Source organism: Semicossyphus pulcher, unplaced genomic scaffold, assembly GCF_022749685.1.
Source record: "Semicossyphus pulcher isolate SPU_LCO1_2020_fin unplaced genomic scaffold, fSemPul1.0.p SCAF_23, whole genome shotgun sequence".
In the NCBI taxonomy this organism is placed as follows: Eukaryota; Metazoa; Chordata; class Actinopteri; order Labriformes; family Labridae; genus Semicossyphus; species Semicossyphus pulcher.
In genome coordinates, this window is record NW_027211697.1 from 6,486,354 (window position 1) to 6,512,575 (window position 26,222).

The 26,222-nt window shown below is 41.0% G+C and overlaps 2 protein-coding genes across 13 annotated transcripts; one reads left to right on the forward strand and one right to left on the reverse strand.

Moving 5' to 3' along the window:
* Window positions 1–345: 345 nt before the first annotated feature.
* On the forward strand, window positions 346–17,871 carry elavl3 (ELAV like neuron-specific RNA binding protein 3). 11 transcript variants are annotated; one of them, XM_069674040.1, is made up of 8 exons: window positions 346–733; window positions 7,365–7,581; window positions 7,674–7,777; window positions 9,924–10,077; window positions 10,207–10,435; window positions 10,923–10,976; window positions 11,494–11,532; window positions 12,309–17,871. In XM_069674040.1, the coding sequence occupies exons 1-8, from the start codon at window positions 725–727 to the stop codon at window positions 12,655–12,657; spliced, it is 1,155 nt and encodes a 384-aa protein (XP_069530141.1). In that variant the 5' UTR covers window positions 346–724; the 3' UTR covers window positions 12,658–17,871. The 11 variants fall into 11 exon arrangements, with proteins under 11 accessions (XP_069530141.1, XP_069530144.1, XP_069530142.1 ...); XM_069674043.1 differs by having other exon boundaries at window positions 12,330–17,871; XM_069674041.1 differs by having other exon boundaries at window positions 10,210–10,435.
* A 405-nt stretch (window positions 17,872–18,276) lies between these two features.
* prkcsh (PRKCSH beta subunit of glucosidase II) lies at window positions 18,277–25,609 on the reverse strand. 2 transcript variants are annotated; one of them, XM_069674038.1, is made up of 18 exons: window positions 25,512–25,609; window positions 25,091–25,201; window positions 24,468–24,584; window positions 24,179–24,274; window positions 24,037–24,094; window positions 23,751–23,868; window positions 23,168–23,297; window positions 22,880–22,964; window positions 22,461–22,539; window positions 22,271–22,354; window positions 21,308–21,472; window positions 21,126–21,219; window positions 20,744–20,813; window positions 20,508–20,597; window positions 20,334–20,408; window positions 20,145–20,244; window positions 19,880–20,032; window positions 18,277–18,490 (listed from the first exon to the last, which is right to left on the reverse strand). In XM_069674038.1, the coding sequence occupies exons 2-17, from the start codon at window positions 25,179–25,181 to the stop codon at window positions 19,889–19,891; spliced, it is 1,596 nt and encodes a 531-aa protein (XP_069530139.1). In that variant the 5' UTR covers window positions 25,182–25,201; window positions 25,512–25,609; the 3' UTR covers window positions 18,277–18,490; window positions 19,880–19,888. The 2 variants fall into 2 exon arrangements, with proteins under 2 accessions (XP_069530139.1, XP_069530140.1); XM_069674039.1 differs by having other exon boundaries at window positions 19,869–20,032.
* Between the last annotated feature and the right edge of the window lie 613 nt (window positions 25,610–26,222).

Here is a 26,222-nt window from a genome sequence, read left to right on the forward strand (position 1 = left end):
TCTGCTGTCTTCTGCTGCACCCATCTGTTCTGAAAGTGCAGGTGGAGCCCTATTCACTCCGCTCTGCGTGTGTGTGTGAAGAGGGGGGCAGGAAGAAAGGAAGGGCAGGGAGAAAAAAGGGAGTGGAGAGATGGAAGGGCAGGGATGGAAGAGGGAGGGTGGCGGGGAAGGAGGGGAGGGGGGCTCTTGGTGATCTCTCCTGAAGGGGATAATGGGAGAGGAGCGCATTGCAATGGCTGCCATGTAGTACCCTCCCTGCACAATTAGCCAATCAGCAGCGCGCTCTGCCAGCCAGGAGGAGGCATAAAAGAAGAACATTGCAGCAGAGGCACAGAAGGAGACTGCGAGAGGAGCAGGGAATTACACATAAAAACAGCAGAACCAGAACACCCTCCCCTGGACACACCCTGCTGAGGATCACTGCTTCTCTTTTTTTCTGAACCATCGCCCACGCCACTCGGAGAGAACACTCTCCCTCATCATCATCCAGTAGAAAACCCCTTTCTCCTCATTTTCATCCTATAGAGGACACCTACAATCTCAGAGGGCTGAGATTCCCTGGCGAAGATTGTATTTTTTTCCTTTTTTTCTTTTTTTTTCTTTTAATTTGGACTCCTGACATAAGGGCCATATAATATAAAGGCCGAAGAGCAACAGAGACTCAGCCCTCAGCTTCAAGACCAGTGCAAAGAAGGACCTAGATTTCTTTCATTGTACGTCAAGAATGGTTACTGTACGTATGACTCTATTTCTTTTATATTTGTGAAGGGGGTGTTGTAGCAGCATGCCTACATTGTATCTCAGTCTCTGCGTTTGTTATTGCACTTCAATACATGTACACATGTGATGTAGCCAAACACAGATTTACATCACATCTTACTGATATCTCTGTAGTGGAGACTGTTATCATTTTGAAGAGAGCTGCATGGCGAAGCCCACATGCCAAAACACAGTTGAGCTCTGGATCAGAGTCCAGTTATTGTTTCTAAAATACAAAGCCGTATTATCATAACAAGATTAACGATCGATAGTGGCAATTAGTAATCTCATACTGACTGATGCGCCATGCCGGCTGCGCTTTAGCCTGCAGTCATCGGCGATGGATAAAGTCTTTATCCTGCCATTTTAGATGGCACAGCATATACGTTTTTGTATCACAGCCACTCCGGCTGCCTCAATGTCGCAGCTTTGATTACATTGCCTGCTAGATGCAGGCGTCAAGATTTAGGAATTCCGCAGGATAACAGTGATGGAGAAGGAGAAAGGCGATGAGGCGCTGGCTTCAGAGGGGGGAGGACTCGCTTTCTTTGCCTGGTGCAGCACAGGGATGCTGGAGACGGTTCTCTGAGACAAAACATGATGCCTCGGAGGCTGAGGGCCCATCCAGCAAGGCAAAAGAAAAAAGGGTCGAGTCACTCCGGGAGGGGGAGGGGGAGGAGGGAAATTACGCATCCATCGGTTTGCATTGAATCAGACTAAGTCCAAATACTTCAGGGTTCTCGTTGCATTGCCGAGTTGCCGAGTAAATGGGCTGGAAATCACAGAGGCCGCGACAGTAAGGACACGCACGGACATCTCCATTTTAAGCGAATTTCACATCGCATACAGTACAAGATGGCCATGCGCTGCGCTGCTCGGATAAAAGGAGATGCGCGCGGTTATAAATTAGCTTTGCTCTGAGCCGACCGCCGGATTGGGCGTGTCTCTGGTGGACGTGAGCACCAAACGAGGGCCTTGAAGCCTCAAAAGGCCCACTCCGATTTACCTCTTGACATGCTTTAATGTTCACAGCAGACCAATTAAGACCAGACACATTTGCATTAAATTGTAGAAGCCAGGAATTAGAGAATAAAACCAAGAATTGGCGCGGATGCTGCTCGGCCCAAGCCCACGTGCAGGTGTTAAAAACACTGCTTGTTAAAGGGACAAAAATACATCAACTATTTTAATAGTTTAGTTTTGGGGAATAGCGAAAATATGAATTACAATTGTGATTTAATGTGCAGGTGACAAAGAGTCAGGGAGTTCAGTCTATGACTAATAGAAGGAACACAAACTAAATAATTGATCACACAGCAGGAACAGGATGTGAGGGTGGGAGTTGGTCCATGAACAACTTTAAGATCTCATTCCACCCAATTTGAAACGGACAAAAATATGTCTTCGAAAAAAATTATGCAAAATGAAGGTGGACAGCACGCTGTTTCGTCATCTGTGTGGCTCCAACATGTCCACTTTACACATTTCAAAATCCAATTTTAGCTTCTCTTTGTTGTGCATTACCTATTGTCCCCTGCATGCCTCGACAGAATCACAGCGAGAGGCTGTAGCTCCAATCCACATGGTCCGCAGTCCTCCATGCCTGTACCGCAGTGCCAAGCAAATAAAAGCGTTGAGTCAGATAACCTATCCAAGGCACTTACACAATTCAAGGACAAGGGCAGCCGAGGCCTTCACTGTAAACCAGTCACAACGGTCCTTTGATGTCAAGTTAAAATACTGGGCAGGTACAGAATTTAATGTAAGAGGTTAGAAAGCATTTTTTAGTCTCATATCCACAATATGAAAATGAAAAGGCTCCCTGTCGTGCTGTTGTTTTACAGTTAAGACGTGACCTGTCTAACTTATATGAGACGTTAAATGTAATTATGTTATGTAAGCGGTGATTTGCCTCCTGTTGCCAATGACTTCATGTAATTATCAGCAACAAATATCAAGCCTGTTGGGAAGAAAGAGGCAGAGACTGTACCTTCCATCTCTCAGACTGCACTATTAATCTCATGGGCTAGCTGTTATTACTATCACGTTTTACAGACACAGATACTGATCGTTTTATTACACAGGGAACATTGTAATTGAATAGAACTCGGCCCTATATATTATTGTTTTAAGTTAACAGAAAAACTGTATTCTATCTGATAATATTTAGTTGCATTCGAATTATAAGCGCCAATGCTGCCAGTTAACCATCCTTTAAACCACAACTATCTCTAAATATAAGACTTTTAAATTCTGTGAGGGAAAACGATCCAAATAACCAAATAAATAATCCGGATTGGTGGTATTTTATTTGATTTATCATTGCGTTTTTGAATCGTGGCTGGCAACTGTAACAGTCATTGTTCCCGGAGAGTCCTGCAGCCCCTGGCCACGACACAAAGCGCCACTGTTTACATTAATATTCATAGTGCTGCCATAGCCTCTGCGAGGGAGAAGAGGAGGAACGGGTGGCTCTTTTGTTTGGTCGTTTCAATACGTTTATTCAGCAAAAAGGCGCTCCGGTTCATGAATGCCTGCAGAGCTCACAAGTCTTGCCTTTAAAAAAAAAAGAGGGCAAAATACGAGAAACGGAGAAATCGAGGGAGTGTGTCAAACATCTGTCTTATTTAAATAACTGTATGCGATTTTTTTTTATTAATAAGATATTTAAATAGTTTATAAAGTCAGTTAAATATAAAATAAAACGGCTCGGTGGTCTTTGCTCGGATCCACAGGCCTCCGTCCGAAGGCCACTCCCTTTTTCAGCACGCTGGAGAGCGCCCCGCGTGCTACAAGGACTTGCAGGACACATTTGTCTCCCCGAGCCTTTGACGTTGTCGGCTCCCATCTTATCAAAGCAGCACATGCGAGTCAGAGAGCCGAAATCTTTTAGAAATCTTTTATTCTTCGTCTGCGGAGCGGAGAATAGAGGACGGAGGCTCGGTGCATGGCTGACACGAGCTGGGACTCCTGTCGTCCTGTTGTTTTACAGCTGCCACCATGATCCCTTAAGCTGCAGAGAGTGTGGCTAATGCCCTTTGTTTGGGATAATCCTGTAATCTGTGTTATTTAGAAGGCTCGTTTACACTTCAGCCTAGCAATCAGTTTTGATTTATGCCTTCGAGAAATAAAACTCTTTATATAATGCATTATAATGTGGACTAGGGAAAAGGTTATATATTTAAAGCAGAAATCATTGTCATCATTACAAAATGTAAATTTAACATTTCTATGTGGATTTCAGTTTTTATCTTGACAAAAGAACTAAAATACAAATATTACACAATTAGAGGATTTTAATCTACACTGAGCCTATAATGACCAAACACTGCAGGCCAATCCAACACATGATGGTGATCATCTCATTTTGTATATTTCGGCACATTGTAACCTATAACGTTGCAAATATCATGTGTTGACTTAATTTGGGAGCAATGATTCTTCTGTACAGTATACCCCGCAGCTGCATCTGGAGCAGAAAAGAATTGGGAAGGCATCAGAGGATAAAGAACACAGCCCGCATTTACATTTAGTCGTCTAATGCTTCTGTGTTTTGTAATTTGATTGTGTACAGTGTAGGTGGTATGTGTGCTTGGCAGTGGAGGCAAGGCTCTTGTTTGCGTGCAAGTCTGGGTTCATGTGTTTGGCAGAGGAGGCAGGGCTCCTGTTTGCGTGCAAGTCTGCGACCATGTGTGGGCGATGCTGATGCAGTGCATTAAATATTAAGGGAGATCTCACAGAACCCCAAAATAGAAATAGTGCTACCCTAACTACTGGAATTTAAAAAGAGGGGCTTTAAAAAACGTTTTTGTGATAAGAGATTTAACAAGAAATGTGTTTAAAGAGAATCTTAAGCAGCAAAGAGCGAGGTCCTATTTACATCCAGCACGTCTTGGTTACAAGATACCCCTGGAATAAACATATTTGATGTCTCCAGCAGTGGGAAATGTCTGGAGCCTAAAGCTGAACTAGATCTATACAGGGCGGATTGAGACTATTCGTGCTTTTGCAAGCCTTCCTGTACTGTCTCTTCATGTCATAGTAATTGGGTTACGTCAAACCAAACTCTAGACTATTTAATTTCTGTTGTTGGTATACAAAATGAAAAATGACAGCCCGAAGATGAAACAGTCCCCTTTGGTTTTTATCTGTTCTGTTTGTTTCAAAGAACTTCAAAGCTGCTGTCCTCCTCTATTTCTGTATAAAATTCTTAGTTGCTGCTTGTGTCAGCCAATCTCAGTGCCCAGCCCTTACTCAGTGGGTCTGTGAATTATATAACTTCACTGTGTTCACTAGGGATGTGTGTTCTGCCACGCTGAGGGTTATTTCAGTTGGCGAGTCAAATTTGCCCCTAATATGTTCTTTTTTTTCATCCCTTCAAAATGCTTTTGTCATATTTGGGACACAGTCAGTTGCTCATATTTCTGTTACTTGGATGTTTCACATCACACAACAACATCTGAGGGTTAATTTTACCAAACCGCAATATAACAGCTTCATTCCACCTTGTTTTAATCGAACCATAATTCATAATGGCATGAAAAAGACAGCAGGCGTTTTAGGCGTGCATCAAAATGTTGATGTGACAGTTTGCTATCTACGTAACACTGCCTTTGTGCGTAGATGTGTGTCTGATGTATTTTATTTTTAGGCTGTCTTAACTCCGTCACTGTGCTCCTTTTCCCCTTGTCATTATCAATTTGACTTGCTGATATTCCCTTGCTTCTGCCGAGCCATAGAATATTAATACATGGAGGAAAAAAATGTCTGACCTGTATATCTGCTCCTAATAATCACAGACACAAACACACACTTAGCCTAAAGTAAGAAAGCCATTAGAAACAATGCAGTCTTTGAGGGGCTGTTACCTGGGCAACCTGAGTGGAGGTAAAGCTCAAAGCAAAAGCAGCTTACAGAGACGAGGGGAGAAAGGCAGGCGAGACGGACCCATTTGCAGATGCTGGAAAGGGAGAAAGAACGAAAAAAGAAATCACTGCAATAACATGAAAACAGACCTTGTTTTAAAACAAAGGGATGATGAGCAGTGAATAAAATCAATGAGATTAAGAGTCCTGCAGAAACTCCTCATCTGGGTCAATAACATTCATTCTGTCTGGGATCATTCCTCGGTCACTAATGAAGAAAAATACTTGAGGGAAGATGAAATTCTCAACCTTTTTTTGGGAATTAAAATAAAGCTGGTTTTGATTTATTAAAGGATCAGACCCACAAGTCCATTGGGGCTAATTTTCAGGTAAAAGTGTCTGTTATAAATAATATTTATGTTTCAATGATACCTATCGTACTGCTCCTTTAAGTCAGGAAATTCCCTAAATATAATTTTGAGACGATTCTAAAGGTTGATGATTTACTCTCTCTGATGCTTCCAACTTCTTTGTAATACCACAGGAGCTTAAGAGGAGACTCATTTAGCCTTATTGACACTCATAACACCCACCAGCTCGAGATGTGGAACAGCTCAAACCCACAATCTGACATAACAATTTACATGTTGGCAGTGCTGGCACACTGTATACGCTTTCACACTGTTTATCCAAACACCTTATACTTTTGATTGTGGAGGAAGGAGTACAGACAGTGAAATGCAACAAATTGCCTACTGGAAAACGTACTGCAAATGCACACTCATGCTAATGTTGAAGGCTAATTTAAGTTACGACCAGAGTTACTTATTTACATACTTAGCAACTTGTGTTGCAATCAGTAAAATGTAAAGTCTAATGATGCTTTAGGATAAAAATAGTTGATGATGAGCCCGAAATGGTTGCAGGAAACATCATTTTACACTGAATGCTCGTCCTTTGTTTACCCAAAGGCAGAGAGTTTGCAGTAATTTTCCACTGGAAATAATGATCCAGACACAAAGAACTAGGTGTTAAGTGTGAGGAAAGGGAAAGTGGAGCAGGAAGTTTTGTTTCTGACCAAACAGATGCTCCTTGAGAATCCCTGTGGATCAAATTAAGCAACACTGTGTAACACAGGAGACACAGACACTATGCCGTGCACTAACCTACAACAATAAAGCGCAAAAATAAATGTCAGTTGACCACAAAGATCGCTAACAAGAAGTCAGAAGGACAAATGTGTAATCCTAGCTTATTTTTCGACCACACCTCAATTATTGTTGCACAAAATCCATTTAACATCGCCACGCTCCCTTTTGTCCGTCATCTCGACCCCTGCCACGCTAACTCGCCCAGCCTCACACACCACCATCACTATTATCCGTCCCTGTGTAATGATGTAATGGTGTTTGACCCTGGAAGAGAGTGGGGGGAGGGGAGGAGTAAGGAGAAAGGACTGTGACATCTGCAGGACCAGAGGCAGGGAGCTAGGGAGGAGGAAGGACGGGGTTAAAGTGGGGGAGGGGAGATGATAAATCAGACGTTGCATCCATCTCCATTTTAGCAATGCTGATTCCTGACCTTTCCCTCTGACGATGACAAAGTGCGCAGCCTTCCACAGTCTGTGTGTCTGGTTTATATCGGCACATGAATTAAACATGTTGAATATTAGCACGTGCACATTTACACTGCTGTGTCCTTTGTGAATTATGAATCTAACTCCACCCTCTTCCTCAGCAGATAATCAGCACCATGGAAACCCAGGTGTCCAACGGTCCCAGCGGAACCAGTCTGCCAAACGGTCCAGTCATTAGCACCAACGGCTCCACGGACGACAGCAAAACCAACCTGATCGTCAACTATCTGCCTCAGAACATGACCCAGGAAGAGTTCAAAAGTTTGTTTGGTAGCATCGGAGAGATTGAGTCCTGCAAGCTAGTCAGAGACAAGATAACAGGTAACAACACTGTCCATGTTAAAGAAAACATAATCACTAATGTGTGTTTTGGAAAAGGCCTTACACCTCTATGGTTCTGTCTTTGCCTCCAGGTCAGAGTTTGGGATATGGCTTTGTAAATTATGTGGATCCAAATGATGCAGATAAGGCCATCAACACACTCAATGGTCTCAAACTGCAGACTAAAACAATCAAGGTGAGCAGACCCTCAGATATCTCCAATATTCACCCTGAATGTCTTCATTCTTGACGGCATGCTAGACAAAAAAAAAGGAAGTGCAGATTCAGTCAAGGGGGGCGGGGGAGTGGGGGGGGGGTGTTGAAAGGTGGTGGCAGACGTGACAGAGGGAGAGGAGGAAAATGGGGAGGAGGAGGCAGAAGGGAGCGGTGGCTAGAACAAAGACAGTGAGAGAAGGGGTGAAAAGAGAAGGAGAGTGGAGGTCAGAAAGCAAGGGGCGGACAGCATGCAGAGGTTATTGTGATGGAAATGTAATTAGGAAGGCTGACTGCGGTGCACAAGGGTCAGTCCAGGTTACCCCATCTGCCTCTGGTCGAGGCTAATTAGGGGGGTCCTTTGTCCCAGAATCAGATGGGGGAAACAGGGGGCATATTATTAAACACTACTTCCTTCCATCCCCCAAACCCGATCAAAGTAGATCAAAGATTTTGACTAACTGCAGGGTTGAGAAATCGAATCTGTGAGAGAGCAGAGCAGGTGATCTCCCAACAGCTGTCCAGGAATGGGGACGCTATTGTGACTAATGGCTGATCAAACAACAAGCAACAAGCAGGCTGAGTCAAGAACTAGAAATGGTTCCACTCTGAAAGAACGAATACGTGACTTGTTTTTAATCTCATAGAACCGTTTGCAAAAGAAAATAACTTATTACGCTAGATAAAGTGTTGATTGTTATGAAAATAATTATATCATTGATTTTGTGTTACGACACCCATTATATAATTTGATGTATCATTCTGCCTCTTAAAAATCATTTCCTCACATTTAGAGAAATACGTCCTCTCGTCAATACAATACTTTTTCCTTCTGTTTTTGCAGAAGGCTTTAATAGACATGGGTGAGTCTGCGAGGGAGGGGGGCAGCAGTGGAAGGGTAGGGGGTAGCTCAGAGAGCAGAATGCCAATGACGGGATTAGAGGCCATATGGGCTTCAGGCACCATCTGTACTGTGGGAGCGACAGGGAGAGGGTTAATTATAGGGCAGCCTCTGCTCCCCGAACACAGCAACTCCCCCCTGATTCGTCCAGAACACCCTAATCACTGCACCACACAACCCTCCTGCTCACACAGTCTGTCTGTGTACACAAAAGACACTGGTGCTTAGTGCTGATGGATGAAATCAGAGCACCTGTATTCATTTGACTGATAATATCCAACTCATTTTAATTCGTATCACAGCTGTCTTTGTGCCTGTGCACTGAGCAAAACCTGAATGTATTAAATATTCAAAAAAAAGAATGTTAACATTTTTATTTATTCTAAAAATACAAATGAATCCAGGCAATGTGTGTGCCTGAACGGTGTGTTTATAAGTAGTCAAGGATCCTGCAAGTCTTGTGATGCACTTACATTGTTTGCTGTTTGCCAGTTGAGCTGTTCTCCCCCAAGAGGATAGAGACAAAGGAAGGAGGAAGGGCAGGGAGGGCAGATCAGCCTATCTCAGACAACACTCACTCTGTCTCTACATCACACACAAACACAGCACTGCCAACAATGCACTGAACTGGATTATCTACCACGAATGTGCTCACATGCTCCTGTCAGCACCAAAACAAGAATATATTCATGTTGGGTTTTTTTTCAATCAAGCAGATATTCCAAGCACTGGATGTAAAATGTTGTGAAAAGTAGACCAGCAGAGAACCATAAGGGATATAAACACAGACGCACCAAAAATGGCTGTGCACTAATTAAGTCACCAGTGAATTCAGAAAAAGTGCATCAACTAAAGACGATATTTTTCAGTGCAAAACAGAGCTGACACTTGGGCTTGTTAACTGATGATTGGTATCAGTTTGGGGTAATGTTTACAGTCTTCATATTGTGTTTGTGACTGATTCATTGTCGCTGAGTGGGAGCTTAAAGGCACTTATTAAGTCCACAGATAGCAGAAAGACAGTTGGGACTGTGGAGATGGCAAATGAGGACAAATCAGTCTTAATGAAGGCTGTTTGTTGGGAACTTGTTTGGAACTCAATGGGGTTACATCAGGTCTTCATAGCATGTTCCTTAAGTCAGTTTTTTTTTTTTACGACTTCTCTGAGTCAAACTTGAGGAAAGAAACTTAAATTCACTCATTAACTTATTTAATCCCTTTGTTTCAGGTGTCATATGCCCGGCCAAGCTCAGCATCTATTCGTGATGCCAACCTATACGTGAGTGGGCTCCCCAAAACCATGAGCCAGAAGGACATGGAACAGTTGTTCTCCCAATACGGTCGCATCATCACATCCCGCATCCTAGTGGACCAGGTCACAGGTATAGCCTTATTTAACTTCTCATGTTGTCCCTTGACTTATATCGGTCTGAATCAAAGAGTGTGAGGCAGCAGCAGCAGTCCGTCCGAGATGCCAAGGTAGTAACATTGGTCTGTTTTCTTATTCGGAGCAGGCATATCACGAGGGGTGGGCTTCATCCGGTTTGACAAGCGAAATGAAGCGGAGGAGGCCATCAAGGGACTGAACGGACAGAAGCCTTTGGGTGCCGCTGAGCCAATCACTGTCAAGTTCGCCAACAACCCCAGCCAGAAGACAGGCCAGGCCTTACTGACTCAGCTGTACCAGACGGCTGCCCGCCGCTACACGGGGCCCCTGCACCACCAGACTCAGCGTTTCAGGTACTGAACCTTAACCAAACTCATGCCTGCCAGCTAATGACTAGATAGTCTGCAAAAAAGCTACTGTTACAAGGTCAAGTAACCCCGCTGTGTTGTCTTGCTTAAGCAAACGCCGTATCCCACTATTTTACAATGACAAAGTGTTCAGTGTGTCGACATGTTATTGTTTTAGTTGGACATGGAATATCATAATGAGTCAATGCTCAGTGTCTCTTAAAGGTTTTAGGAAATTGTCAAGCCTCAACTACAGCAGAGAATAGCTAAGAATAAATATATCAGAATGAAGATGAAGTGGCACACCCCGAGTTTTTGAAGAAGAAAAAATATGTAATCTAAATTATTCAAAAACAAAAAAGCGCTTTATGTCAATATTAACGCATCACTGTTCCTTTAAGCAACATCATTGCTTGATAGTAAAGAAGGAATAGGCAATATTGCATTGTCCCTCCTTCTCACTCTTTCTCTCTGACTTTCTTTTAAACTGCAGCATGATCCCTTCACTTGGAAAGGGACCAGATCCAAATAACAGCTCAAAACCAATGTAAGAGACCAGATTTGATTTTTCCAAATACAATAAAAAACAAAAGCTAAATAAATCTTTGTTTAGCAAGAATTACACTGAATCATTAAATGTTGCCTATACTGCATAGGCTTTATAGCCATCCTAAAGTGGAAATTGCTAGATGTTGGCCACATCTATAGAAGTAATTGTGAATATAGTTCTGAAAGAGAAAGGCTTTAATTGTACATAGCCTCTCAAGTGAGTATGGATATTGTGGATGTGAAATAACCTCTGATACAGGATCTGTTTATCCTACATTAAACTATTTAAGGGGAATCTAATTTGGAGCTTAAACAACGATGAACAGTAAATACAAGCTGAGACATATTTAACACGCCTTCAGTTTGAGGTTGGATGGTTTGGGACTGCGATGCAGTGAAGGATGCCCTCTGGAGGCCAGCTGGTGAAGGAGCAACATGTTAACTGAAAGCCCCCCCTCCTTGTAGATCTCATAACTAACTTCTTCATCCCCTTCATTCTCCCTCTTGCGTTGCAGACTCGACAATTTACTAAACGCCAGCTACGGAGTCAAGAGGTAAATGCCAAAGGTGTACTTTCAAAAGCATCCATGCCAAAATTAAACCTCAAACAAAGTGCCTGGAATACCACCTGCTGACTTCATCTCAAAATCAGATATAATGGCCATAATTCTTTAAGCCCACAGCCCATTTAGCCATGTCACAGAAGCAGCCCAGACTACAAAATACTCCCTGTAATTGCAATACGCACTGATGCAGCCTTCCAACAGCAGGGTATTCTGGCATGGCTTTGTTTAACCTTTTCGTTCTTTTGTTTTGAATTAATAGAAATAAGTTCTACGTATTTATTTATGAACTAACATTGTCAGTTTCAGTTGCTTTAATGTCCCCTTTTTTTCACCAGCATGGACATACCAGATTCCGTTTACGTCTCCTCTGTTTGCTCCAGTTTGTGTATGATTTGATTCCGATTTGCTTTTCATCCCTCTCTAGGTTTCTGTGTTTTGTTCAATACTGTGATTTTTGTTGAACATTGTGATTCATGTGTTTAATTCTTCCATAGGCTTTGGTCAGCAGAGAAAATATGCACATTGTGTGGGTGTGTGTGTCTCAGGGCACACAGTGCCATTTTGTATGAAAGCAGGTAGTTTGGAGCGACTGTGGTGCCCACACATATTTACCTACTTACTGTACAGCAGAGGGGATGGAGATGAGGTCCCCCGACTCCATACCTAACTACAGTCTTTATCATTTCTCACTGAGAAACATGCCCATCAGAGACAGTTTAGATCACTGAATGCTGTGTTGAACTTCAGAATGACACCCATGGTAGTTCTCCCACTCTCTTCCCCAGATTCTCCCCCATCACCATCGACAGCATGACCAGCCTGGCCGGAGTCAACCTCACTGGTCCAACTGGAGCCGGCTGGTGCATCTTTGTATACAACCTGTCCCCCGAGGCGGATGAGAGCGTCCTGTGGCAGCTCTTCGGGCCCTTCGGTGCTGTCACCAATGTCAAGGTCATCCGTGACTTCACCACCAACAAATGTAAGGGCTTTGGCTTTGTCACCATGACCAATTACGACGAAGCCGCCATGGCTATCGCTAGCCTTAATGGCTACCGCCTGGGTGACCGCGTGCTGCAGGTTTCCTTCAAGACCAGCAAGCAGCACAAGGCCTGAGAGAGAGGCGGCTGGCACCAGCTCCTTCGACCTGCAGGGAGAGCCACCTGAGCTCCCTCTGCCATCACTCTACATGGGCCTGGACTGAGTCTCTCTCTGACACATTCTCACACAAATTCATAGTATATTATCACAAACACGAACATGCAGATACACGCACACATGCACACACATGACCAAACATATCCATACGTAAGCATACACGAGTCAGAGTTTCGAACAAACACACTAGTGGAGTTTTTCTTTTCTCTTTACACAACATGCTAGTCCTTCCCTATATTTGCCTGGATTGAATTAGAAAGGGGTACGTAGCTGGTTTGTTGGGTAGGGGCAAGAGCTATCTATTTAGGAGACAGTCTAACGAATGTGACAGAGAATGTGTACTGAGTGCTTTGATTGAATTCAGGCAAATAATGACAACTGATGAACAAAACGATCAAAAATTTAAATGAACGAATATGTGCAATTTACCCAAACTCTTACCCCATCATCTCTCCCATTATCTTGCTGGAGAGGATGTAGTCACTTTTTTACACTTGGGCATTTTGAATCAGCGATTTTTTTAGATCAAAGAAAATGAAATTAAAAAACAGTGTTCTCTTATATACGTCTATTAAAAATATAACTATATATTCAATATTTAAGGTGGTTATAATAGCCGAGTATGTAAGCATTTTCTAGAAACTTTGACTACTGTTTCCTGACCTTCATTAGGTGGTGCCTAGCGTAAAGGCAGTTTCTCTACCCTATGTGAGCTTGTTAGCTCAGACCCAATTAGATTTAGGTCAACCAATGAATACTGGTCACTGAGAAGAGTAGTCCGAAGGCCATCAGAATCACTCTTTCCCTCACAGTCCCACGCCGAACAACACAATAGTACACTTATGTATCACACAGACACAGATCAAAATCTAGGAGATATATAAATATTTAGTCCACAGAGAAAGTTCCTGTATTTCTTCTAATCTATCTTCAGGATGGATTCCACACACGCAGACTGTCTGTGAACTCAGAGCAGGGTGGCAGTGCTCCCGTGGTGACAGCGTTCATTAGCAATTCTCCGGTGGGCAAGAGCGCGACGAGTGCGAGGGTTTCACCATAACACAGCCACAGCCAAAGAAGAGTACCGGTGTCTTTTCTCTTTTTGCACCATTTCTGCACTGCACCTGTATTTAAGATTACCCACAAGCTATTTTAAGTTGGATGGCTTTGTCATCTATGATTTGGGGTGATATATCTTTCTTTATCAACACACTCCATGGACTGAACAACCATTTTGACAGGTCTGTGGAGAAATAACACAGATGAGCAAAAAACTGAAGAGCGCCGGTATTATTCTTTAGTCTGGTGAACGGACAGAAGCTGGAATAAGTGAGGTCAGTGGAACATATAGAGTAATAACTTGCAAAGAGCAGATTAAGAGAACTTCAGTTCCAAATAACGGAGCATTTAAAACTGACTGAAGGGTCAGGTGTGTGAGCAATGATATCTGGCAATGTTAAAATGATCACCTTTCCTCTTAGGAGAAAGATTACCACTTCCTTCAGCTTTGCCAAATGTTCCTCAGTTTTATTTTAAACCCCTCTATTCTCTTAAAAGCTTCCCAGAAACTTTGAACTCCTGCCCTCTCAAACGATGACTGTACAACATCAAACCTGCAAATTAGTGTCATAATTATACTTCTGTTTACAGCAGAATGATATTTATTTATTTGCTTCAGATCTGTTTGGCATTACTACAAAAATAGCATATCTCAAAATATCCCCAACCCAACTGCATGAAAATTATTTATGGCACCCTTGATGAAACATTAATGCCAACCTGTCTAGTTGAATGTCTGTTAAAGACAAGACTTAGATGTACCATGGGGAGAGCTAATGTCTTGCAATATCAAGACATTTGCACATGATAATAGATTAAATAAGGTCAAGTATATTCAAGACGTTTTTGCTTTTGCTTTTCTAAATGACGCTGTGTTAGCCAAAGAGGACGATCTCTTTGAAAGGATTACATTAGAGATAAATCTATTTTTATACATACAAAGGAACAAGACCTTGTGCTGAATTTTTACAGATTCTTAAGCTTGGAAAAATTGGGACATCGCATGGCTTTATTTTAAACCCTCTGATCTTTGCAGAGCAAGGGGGAATAAGCATGCGGTGTATGGGTGGGGATTTAGGGAGGGGGCGAAGGAACATTGTATCTCGTACAAACTTAACCATATCAAAACGATTGAACAAACTAAACAAAAACAAATTAGATGTAAAAAAAAAAAATTAAAATTAAAGTTGGGGGTACAACCCGACAGACACATCTGTACTTTTGAGTGCGTAGACACACTCACATCTCTTGTCCTGAAGTTGTGTACAGTGTTGCTTTAATGATGGTGCAGTGAAGTGAAGTTCTTTGACTTGAGAATCCCAGACAAAGCTGCAGTGAGACTGGCTCATTGCCCAGCTGAAAAACTGAATAGCTGCTTGCAAATAAAAAGGTAAAACGCAGACTCCAACAGTGATACAGATTCATAGTGAACACTGAGCATGATTCTTTATGATTAGATTTTTTGCCAAAGAATTGCTTTGCAAGTCAGTACCAAGAAGGATAAATTAAGACTAACTATATAATTCCCTGAGTAATTGCTGTACAAATCTATGTTATTTATTGAATAAGGACCCTCTACAATTTCAGTTATCATTACTTTTAAATATCTAAGTTGCGCATATCAGTTTGCATTTGTAAATCCTAAAACCACTAAACCAAATGCTTAAAATTAAACATCTACGAGGAATCCTATTTGCACACGTCACGTGGAAACCGAATGATTAAAAAGGCATATCAGAAGAAAAATATGATGAATCAGTTCACCTCTTAACAAAGGAAAAATTGTACGCATCCATATAATGTATTTCCCCCAACATTTATACCATCTGCTTTGTCTTGTGACCAATTTAATCCTTTAAAACTGTCAACATTGCACACCTTACTCTGGCATCTTTCGATCTGACTCATACTGTTTCTTCCCCGAAATGCCCCGAATGATTATTGCTTTTGTGTCCAGAGCCGACCACATAAAAGGACTAATCGAGCTATTTTGGGTTGAGCAATTTGCAAGAGAGAGCACCATAGGACTGAGCACTTGAGAACAGTGATAGACGTTAGGAACAACCGAGATAACAGGCCACGTTGAACTGCAGCTGGAGCTGTTTACCCAGCCATGTCCGATGTAGTACAGTCAACCCACAAACCAAACCCACAGCCCCAAATGACCTTTCATACACAGTCTTTACAGAGACCTACACCTGATGTACAGTAGAGAGCCAAGGACCATGGCAGGAAACAGTACTACACTGCTTGAGCAACAACAACAATAATCATTTAAAAAGACAAAAAAACTTTCCTATGGAACAGTAAGTGCAATGTGCTTTGTTTTTATATTGACTGATTACAAATGATATATATTTTTTAAAAAAGAAATTAAACGTCACACTTGAAAGGTTTGCGGAAACGAGAAAGGAGCAAAAGTTCAGACAAAAACACTCAAAGGAAACAGACTCATTAAGAAAATCAAACAAGCAATGAGAGCTCTGATCTATAAATGTCCATAATCACTTCCTCAGCCCCTAATTTGTGCTCTGACCATGCAAGCTCAAACAAAAAGCATATCTGGCTGACTTAAAAGAGCAATTCTCAACGACCTTGAAAGGAATACTGTCTAATATATCATCAGTTTTAGCCCATGTCAATTTCAAATATCATTTTTTTCCTGTAATTTATTGATTTCATTTACATATCAAGACTCACTTGTTAAATTAGCGTATTTGTGTTGTTGATGTTGCCATAGAGAACACACATGGGTCAAAGATTTTGTTTGGTTGCATTGATTGGGTACACTTTATTATTTTCTTCCATTATTTAATTAGTTGCAGTTTTTACAGTGTATGCAGATTTTAGACTTAGTTAGATTTTTTTATTTCAATCAAACTGTGTTCAATTGTGTTTGTAAAAGTCTGTGGTAGCTTTTGTTGCAACATAAAATAATTTAAACAGAAAAAATTCAAAATAGCGCCAACAAACTTGTATTATTTGGGCGACTTTAAGCTTGTAGTTTTAACTTATTGTTAACTTAAAAACTATTTATTATGATTATTATTATTGCCTCGTATAAAGTATGTTTTGTGTATATTTATGGTTTATTTCATTATATTTGCAAGTTTAAAAGATTTTAAGTTTGCCAAAATTGTGGTTACACCATTTCGTTTCTTAAAAAGGGGGACAAATAGAAAAACAGCTTTAGAAGTACGATTTGGAAACGTTCTCCATAGTCAAAGAATGCACTGCTATATTTACCTAATTGAAGTGTATAAACATACATGCTGTGTGCTAGATGTTATGCCTTTACTGCCTGTGTTCTGTTTGTCTTGTTAAATGAATATCTTTTAATTATTTAATCTAATCACAGTCTTGTTTTTTCAACCACTCAGTGGACCCCTGAGACACGGGACAGCCCCTGTAGCGAGGCTTCGGCCCATTTGGCCCATTCGGCCTGGGTCCAGCAACTAGCCAAGAACAGAGGGGGTGTCCTTGGTTTGAAACACTCTCAAGATGATTTCCTGTGTAAGCGGAAGGTTTGGTGTATAAAAAAAATTATAAAAGGGTTCTGTTTCTGTAAGAGCATTGTGATAATGAGATCCTTTGTATCAATTCCAATATCAATTTGTGCTATTGAAACAAAGATGTTCTGTAGCACCAAGTAACATTGAGAACCCGGTTAAGAGCTCCGGTAAATTTAAATGAGTTCAAAAAAGCAGCAGGAAGGATTTCTTGGGAGTGTCTAGGGTAGTAAAGGGGTGAGTGGTCCTTCTGTTTCTCAACCAACTGTATTTTGTGTCTATTTATTTAGAAGAGGGGACGCAGTAACTTAGTGATGTTTTTCTTACATTTTCCTGGAATGGTAGAACAAATCAAAGGTGAAAATTATCAAAACAGTTCTACTGACGCCAACGTCAGTGGAAGAAATACAAAATCTCATACTTCCAAACATGACCAAATGAACAATGTCAAAATTTAACAAAGAAAAAAAAAAATAAACCTTTCAGTTTAGTCTAGGATATTTATTACTGGGATTTCAGCTGAAGACGCTTGAAGACTTTTTCATGGAATTGTTTAATTATTTGTACTTTACATGCCAGAAAAAAATAAAATAAAAGTTACAAATATTGAGTGACACAGTTTTTTGTGCCTGTCCAAGCATATGACTGAACATTATGAGCTGATAGATTAAAAGAATGCATCTTTTATCGTGTGTATACATTCACTAAGGCTGGTTTGTTGGCAAATATGACACGTTTCCTTTATATACATTATTTATCTCATTAAAAAGAATACAGACTAAGTAGCGTACTAAATGATTGGGATTTAAGAAAGAAGATACCTAATATTTAACTTGCAGTTATGTTTTAGGAATATATTATCTACTGCTGCTACTATTACTATTACTAGTGCTACAACTACTACTACTACCACATTAAATTCAAACATCATATACCTGATTTGAAAGCCATCAGGGTGATAGAAAGCTCCGTTTTATAAAAATGGCTGATACTGGACACAAGTTTGGAACATGATAAAATGAACTTTATTTGAGAAAACAATGGAATGACTACATTTGACAAAATTCAGAGAGCCAACACGATAGGTGTCAGTGGGAAATGGATGTATGGACTCATTGGAATTTCCATCCTTTATTCTTGATTGCTAATGGACACCGAGGTGGAGCTGCTCATCGCGTGGCAACTTCGTGTTGCTGCAGTGACTGTGGTCCCTCTAGAAAAACCTGCAAAAGCAACGGTGGAGACGTTTATTTCAATGGCTTGTTTGCTGAAGTAATGACTTTCTAGTTGTTAAAGTGAAGGGCAATTTGGTTGCAACTAATCCCTGTAGGTTAAATTTCCACTGACTGAGCTTTTACACCTGTGATGTATCCACTCCATGTGTTATTTTGGGGTCAACATTAACATTCGGGTTAGATCTTGTAATGATTTGGGTCCTGGACACATTTAATAATAAATAATTTAAGTTACAGCAGCCTCTTATATACTTGTGTATTTCAAGGGAAGCTACACCTGATATATAGTATAAGGGCGGGGCCAAACAGGAAAGCTAACAATATATTATTGTTCATACATTATCTGTAGTCATAGTAACAACGACAGAACCTGAAAAAAGCAATTTCTAGGAAATGCAATGTGTAACCACAGAGCCTAACGTTCCCATATAAACACAGTTAAGTAGTTTAAAATGGAAAGAATAAATCTTCTAATATAATACCTAATGCAATAGGAAGTGTTTCTATTTAACAAAAATTAAAGCCTGGGGCGCCATTTTGGCTCAGAGGCTAAAGCGTGTGCCCCATGTATAGAGGCACAGCCCTCGACAAAGCGGCCCCTGGTTCAACTCCGACCCTCGGCCCTTTGCAGCATGTCATCCCCACTCTCTCTTCCCTCATTTCCGACTGTATCCACTGTCCTACTCAATTAAAAGGCAAAAGCCAAAAAAATAATCTTAGAGACAGACTCACTGAAGAGAAAATTTGAGAGAATTTGAAATTCAAAATACCCAAGATCTAAACCGCAAAAAAGCTGAACCATCACATCCTGTGAACAAGTTTAGAGTTAAGGTGTCTGCAGGATGCAAATGTAATACTGCACCAGCAAGAAGAGAATATATAGATTCAGAAGCCAGTTTATTGATAATGTATCCAGAGAAAATGCTGCTGCTGTATGAATTATTTGCCTGCAATAGTATATTCTTAATCCTCTACTTATCAGCTACAATGAACTCAAATGATGTTGCCATTACCTCGCTCTCCCTGCTGTCCTGCTCTTCTTCTAAAGGGACGCTGTAACTGCACAAGGGATTTTCTTCACGACAAAATGTTGCTACATCTTCACAATATGCAGCTGTGAGTCACTGGTTGCTATTTTGCTGAAGTAAAGACCTTCTCAAAAGGGCGATCACTTGTGGAGTGCAGGTGCAGTACATTGTTTTCTCAAAACCTTGACTCTTGTACCCAATTTTGCCGCAATTCGATGGTACAAATTTAACACCGTATTGGGGAAAATACATGGTCTTGCAACAGACTATACTGTATGGACCCCACAAAATCTAGTTTTGGATTACCGCAATAAATATTTATGGTCGAATTTACTCACAAGTTACTCACAAATATGATCTAGAGCTCTTCGTGGCTGGGCCCTGAATCCAGGCTTGGGGGCTCCTGGCAGACAGCAGGGCTGGTGAACTCCATCAGGTACTCACAGCGACTGGGCTCTGAGGTAGATGTCACAACAGTCTCCTTTCCACAAGTTAACTTAATCTGAGAGACAAAGAGTATTGATGTTCTATGCTTTGTCCAATTAGAAACATCTATTGGGTGAATAAACAAGTAAAGAAAATAATTAAGTCAGGGCTGAGAGGCTGAAACTCACTGTGGTGGATCTGTTTGGGCCTTGCCAACACCCTGTTCCATGGTCATACTTCATCAGAGAGTAGATGTCATTCTCTGGACCTGCCCATTTCCCCCACGTTCTACAAAAAGCAAAGAACGGGATGAGTCGAGTGTGGACAAAAAACAGAGCAAAACAAAACGTTAAAGAACAATGCAGATTCTGTCGTACCCCAGGTTAGTTTCTGATCCACCAAGCTTGGGTTTCTGGGACACTCTGTGGAATGGACAGAACCTGTAGATGTACCTGAAAGCAAAACATTAACTTAATCCTTCAGAAGTAGAAACTTCTACGATTCAAAATTACAGGACTTATTTTTTTTACAAAGACAGAGTGCACACATACTCGCCAGTGGTCAGCTCATAACACTGATTGTAGAGGTGGGCAAACTCAGCATCGGGTCCAAAGTCAAATGAGATTTCCTTATCAAGGTTCCTGCAGAAAAGCATATCAATGTTTTCATCTTCTTTTTATATAACAGTCTTCAGCTACCAACACATTAACAGTGCAACAAAATCCTAGCAACAAACACAGTTTGCATTATTGACAAGAAGCCCCTTCATATTCATTCTCACACTTACTTGATCTGATCATCCACTTCCCGGAGATGCCTCTCAGCCTCATCAAACTCATCCCTGGCTTTCTGAGCAGCTGGGAAACAAAAATAGCCTTCAATTAAATTCACTCCGAACACACACACGTAAACATGATGTGCTTACACACGCAGTGATACAGTAAGTCAAAGCAAATCATGCCTTACATGAAAGAAGCAGTATACCTCCTTATATAAAAGCAACACAGCTTCCTGATAAACTCGAATGAGTGATGATTTTCAAGATAGCACATTAAAATTCAAACCAGTATGTATCCGGTTGATTCTGTGCTTTCTTCTCGATATTTTACAGCATGACTCACTTATCGCTGAGGACAGGCTGAGTCACTCTTTTACATCCACACACTTACCATCAATGATATTCTGCGTTTCTTGGTCGTAGGGTGGCATAGTCCCCTCATCATCGTCATCTTTCTTTTCTTGAGTCTGTGTTGTAGGAGGGCTCTGCATGTCAAACACAGACAAGAGTGACTCACTAAAATAAACTTGAGTCGTCCAGAAGAAGTTTGAAGGAGAGATTCATAAAGCTTACCTTATAGTCTCCCTCATCTTGGTCGTCTTCATCATCCTCTTCGTCGTCGTCCTCTTCTTCCTCTGGGATGTCATCGTCAGGGTACTGCTCCGAGTCATTTTCAGAGACCGGGTCCCTTGGCTCCTCCTGTGGAGTCTCCGCTGGTGCTGGGGTGTCTGTGCTGGTCTGAACAGAAAGAGAGTCGCACATTTTAGATTTAGTGGTTCTCAACTGGTGGGTCGGGACCCAAAAGTGGGTCGCAAAGCTGTTTTCAGTGGGTCACGGATGTGTGCTTGGAAACAAGACTAGGTCAAAACCTAGTATGTGGCTGACCAGATTAGGTCAATGTGCGCTTTTGACTGTCCTTATGAGGCCGATGACAACGTGTTTGAAAGCAGGTGCGGGCGGACGAGCAGCGCGCCTACTCCCCGAACAAAGTATCCAGATCCCTACAGACAGCGAGTCGCGTCAGTGGAGGTCCAATATGCTCCATGATCCGCCATTGCGATGTCGCAACTCTCTCTCTCTCTATGCATGTGAAAGTACCGTCACTTACTCAGTCAGTCAGTCACATACAGACCCGTTTGTATGGCTGACCCCGGCGGTCAGCCAAAAAAACAAAAAACGTTGATGCTGCGCTTTTATTTTGAAGGACATGGTTGTCCTATGACTTGCGTACAGTAGTAGTGTAGTTTAGTCACACTCAATGTATCCACTGATTGGGTAATCCCAGCTACACTTACATTCTTGAAACTTGATGAGCCCTACAGTAGTTGCATTTATGTTTAGTTCTGTCTCAGGTCCAAACTGCGCCATTTTTCATTGAATAAATTTGAGTGGTTGAAAAAATCTGAAATTTGGGTCGCAATTTGTCATCAAGGAGGTGGTGGTGGGTCCGGAGGTGGGACCAGTTGAGATCCACTGTTTTAGATAAGCAGAGGATGACACACATGAATTTCATTAAAAAAATAGTCAGCTTCTTACCTCTGATGTGTATTTTTCTTTGATGGTATTCCAAACAGACTCAAATGCTACTGGGTCAACTGTGTCCACTCCTCCCAACAGTCCCTGTGCGAATCAAAGACAATATTCCCAGTTTAATTCATATTTTCCTTTAATGACAAGTTTTAACAGCAGTGCTTTTATAGGAAGAAAACAAAAAGAAAATATTTACCTGAGCCTCTGCTTCTGTTAAAGAACCATCGGAATCTGGGTCAAGCTCAGAATGGGACTGAAGCTCAGCCACTGAGACACTGAGATAAACAAAAAAATACATAATTTTCTGAGTTAAAGTTACAAATCTTTGGACCAGTCCACAAGTTCAGCCAAAGTGTACATGAAAGACAAGAACATAGAATGTTTTAATAAGAAAATATCTATTTTCTGACATGTTTTGTCAGAAATGGTAATAATCAGATCACATTCAGGTTTTTAAGCCTGCTGTATAAGCATTGTTGATTCCAAAGAAAAAGGTAAAGAGGTATTTAAAATGTAGCATTTTTCTTGTAAAATTTCTAACAACTGTGTTGTTGAAAGTGACTTTAATACTCTTCATTGTGGGTATAACAGGTTCTGAAGGGTGCTGATACTCACAAACCGTCTGAATCATCATCCAGTTCAAGAAACACTTTAGCCATTTTAGCCTTCTCCTTCTCCAGGCGAATGACAGCTTTTTCATCTAAAAAAAAACCAAACAAACATCTGATTATTTCTATACAGTGCTACTACAGCTCATCAAGAAAGTTTCACTGAGCTCTGTAAATTCATGGGGCACCAAGGCAACTCAAAATCAAAGAATGTTAATAAAATTCTCTTTACTATCTGTAATGTAAGGCTATGTAAAAACAGTAGATGGTGATATACTTCCAAATTTCGATTTACCTTCCCAGGCCTTGAGATGGCGCTCTTTAGCCTCTTTCTCTGGCTGCTCTGCGGTCTCCTTCACAGTTCTCAGTGCCTCCACCTTCTCTTCCAGATCCTTCTTACTGACCTGTACGTCTGTAAGTTTGGTCTGTTGTGACAAATATAATGAGACCAACATAAATCAAAAAAAGTTAACATCCACTCCAAAGAAAACAGCTGTCATTTGCAACAAGAACAACAATGGCCACAAAAAAACCTGTTGTAAAATTAAAATGACTCCAGTTTGCCACCAATAATCTCAATATAATTTTAAAGGCATCTTTAACTCTTCTAATCTGTATAGCTAAAATGTTTGCATTTTTACAGGAGACTTCAAATTGCAAGCAAACATAAACCAGGCCCATTCTGAGTGAGTGTGTAGGATGTTCTGAGCATTAGGTCAAGGCTACTTATACAATTAATGGTGAAGACACCTTCCAACCTCTCTACTGAAGTGTCTGCATCTCTGTATAAAAAGACTTCGTCGACAGTGGGATAATATATGTTTCAGACCTGTGGATTTTGAATATTACACAGCAAAAATGTTCCTGTCAATTCACACCTTCTTATCCTCTAGGCCTCTCTTAGCCTCCAGGATAAGTTGTTGCTTAAGTCGAAACCCCTCCTTAGCAATCTCTGCCATCTTCTGCAGGCTCTCGTTCTCTTTGCGTCCCAGCTCCCTGCAATCAGATATGTGAAATAGAATAATAATAATGAAAAAAAACATTTAACTTTACCAGAAACTCACTCTGAATGCAAGTACATTTATAGACTCCGTGGGAATATATCAGGCTAAGACTGTTAAGCGTACATAGGTTATTAAGGTTATAATCCAAGAAAATCCCCACCTGCATGTGTTCTGACAGGCAGCACCACTGTTGTACTCATCTGTTGTGTCACAGCAGTCTGCACAGGAAACAAAGGGGTTTAAAAGAATCCTGCCCACACAACACACCAGAGAAGAAATGCTCAGCAATTTAAAACTCATACCACAGATTCCGTCATTGATGCGGGACGAAGGGATGAAGGCTGGTCGGTAACCTGCATTAGTACAGTGGAAGCTGCCATTGGGACAAGCAGCCGTGCCTGCAAATAAAGGTGTTATTAAAATTAAATATAGGTGGTCAATGACTTCATGAACTAGCCAAAAGAAAATAATACTGATGAAGCAGAACTCCTACACTTATCAGTTACTTTTATATCTACTTCAGTGCATTATATAAAAAAATGTATTACTGTACTATGGCAGTACAGGCTACAGCATGCAGACAATACGAACCTGGCTCATCAGAGCCATCCTGGCAGTCACAGTAGTCATCATTTACTCTGTCAAAGGGAATAGTGCGGGAGCCATCCAGGCAAGTAAAGGGTTTGCCCTCCTCATAGAACGGTCGTTCTTTTGAAGTTAAATGGAAAAAAAGGAGAAAAAAAAAAAAGACAAAGTAAATACAGAGCTGATAAAGCTCCTGCAAGAAGTTGTTAGCTGGTTATGAAACAGACTGAAATAAACAATAATGCCACTAAATGACCTACCAAAGCAAACGAGACCACCAGTGAGAGGATTGAATATTTCTATATAGTCTTTTTTTATGTCTGTCACTGATGCCACCAGGTCGGTCAGACGGGGTTAACAGCACACAGACCGAAATTGCCTTTGTTTACAATTTCCACATCAAAGATTCCCATTGAGTAATATGTCTGACAGATAAAATACAGCATGAATATTTCTTTCATCACGGAATACTAGTTACACATGTATTGCACAAGTTCAGTTCAGAGATAAAGAGGTTCCGTTTTGTCCACAGGGGTCTCTAAAATCGACTCAAATGAAAGCTCCTGAGAGAAGCTTCAACTACCGACTGATCCGTTTCATTAATTGTAAATTAATTATAAAATGCTTACTTGAGAGAGGGACACCGCGAGGGCGTAGGACTTCTACCGCTGAAACTCCCAGCCTTAGCAGCATCAGCAGCAGGAGGTACTGACAGGTCATGATTATGATGCAGCTCTACACTGGGTGAGAATTAGACAGGAATTTAGCTGCACAGGAATCACAAAAAAAATTGAACTACATTGTAACAACTAGAACATTCCGTAACATCTGTTATTAAAAATAAACCGGATTAATAAATCGTGTAGACCCGCTTGTAATAAACAGTTACGTATTTCAACAGAATATAACAACTTCTTGTGAGAAAGCCGATAGCAAAAAAATATGCTAACTAGCGAATTTAGCTAAAGCATTAGCTAAAGGCAAACCCTGACCCAACAAGTTAATAAAAACGGCAAATGTATGTATGTCGTAACAATAATATCATAATACCTCCAGTGTAAAAGACTAAAAGTTAATGTAGATAAAGATTAAGACAACTTTCTTTCTCTTAAGAACAAGCTAACAGCTAATCAATACCGGCCAGTACACCGCTTATTTCCGTGGTGACAAGGCGCATGCGTATGTCCCCAGCCATGTCTGTCTTGTCTCGCTATGATTGGACTACTCTTTTTTGCCCTTGTGATTGGCGGAGAACCGTGGCACCCGCCTGAAGTCGAGGATTCTGGGTATACTTGAGAATGCAGCCATCTCATGCCAGCGACAGACAGGTGCAGGTAGTCGTCTGTTCACAATGATTTTCGTCCACTGTATTTTAAATTAGCGTAAAAACAAACGTGCAAATAAATTCCAAGTGGACAAATATTATTTAAAAAGAACAATATCGTTCAAATGCATGTAAAATGTGTGTATGTCAATATAACCCTCAACACATGGTCTGCCATCATTAGTGAGCTTATTTGTGATGTCATAGCTCTTGTACCAGTTTTTACATGAAGTTTCAGTCCCACAAACTGGAGAGTGTTAATAGCAGGACTTTTGCTGGTAGTTTCAATTTAGGTTTTAACAAGCACCAAGGAATTTTGTGAGTTAATAATACAGTCTTGCTAGCCTTAAATACTTACAATAAGGATTACACAACAAGCACCTGGACTAATAAAGTAACAGTATTATTGCAAACACACGTAAAAGTTAAATGCTCAC

What these genes read in the sequence shown, in the direction of transcription:
- elavl3 (XM_069674040.1), top strand. An exon ending in AGTCAGAGACAAGATAACAG is followed by an intron (nt 7,582 to 7,673) that starts GTAACAACACTG and finishes CTTTGCCTCCAG; the next exon opens with GTCAGAGTTTGGGATATGGC. An exon ending in CACCAGACTCAGCGTTTCAG is followed by an intron (nt 10,436 to 10,922) that starts GTACTGAACCTT and finishes TTTAAACTGCAG; the next exon opens with CATGATCCCTTCACTTGGAA.
- prkcsh (XM_069674038.1), bottom strand. Translation starts at nt 25,181, where the DNA reads ATGACCTGTCAGTACCTCCTGCTGCTGATGCTGCTAAGGCTGGGAGTT. An exon ending in AACGCAGAATATCATTGATG is followed by an intron (nt 20,814 to 21,125) that starts GTAAGTGTGTGG and finishes TTTGTTTCCCAG; the next exon opens with CTGCTCAGAAAGCCAGGGAT. An exon ending in TATGAGCTGACCACTGGCGA is followed by an intron (nt 20,409 to 20,507) that starts GTATGTGTGCAC and finishes TTTTGCTTTCAG; the next exon opens with GTACATCTACAGGTTCTGTC.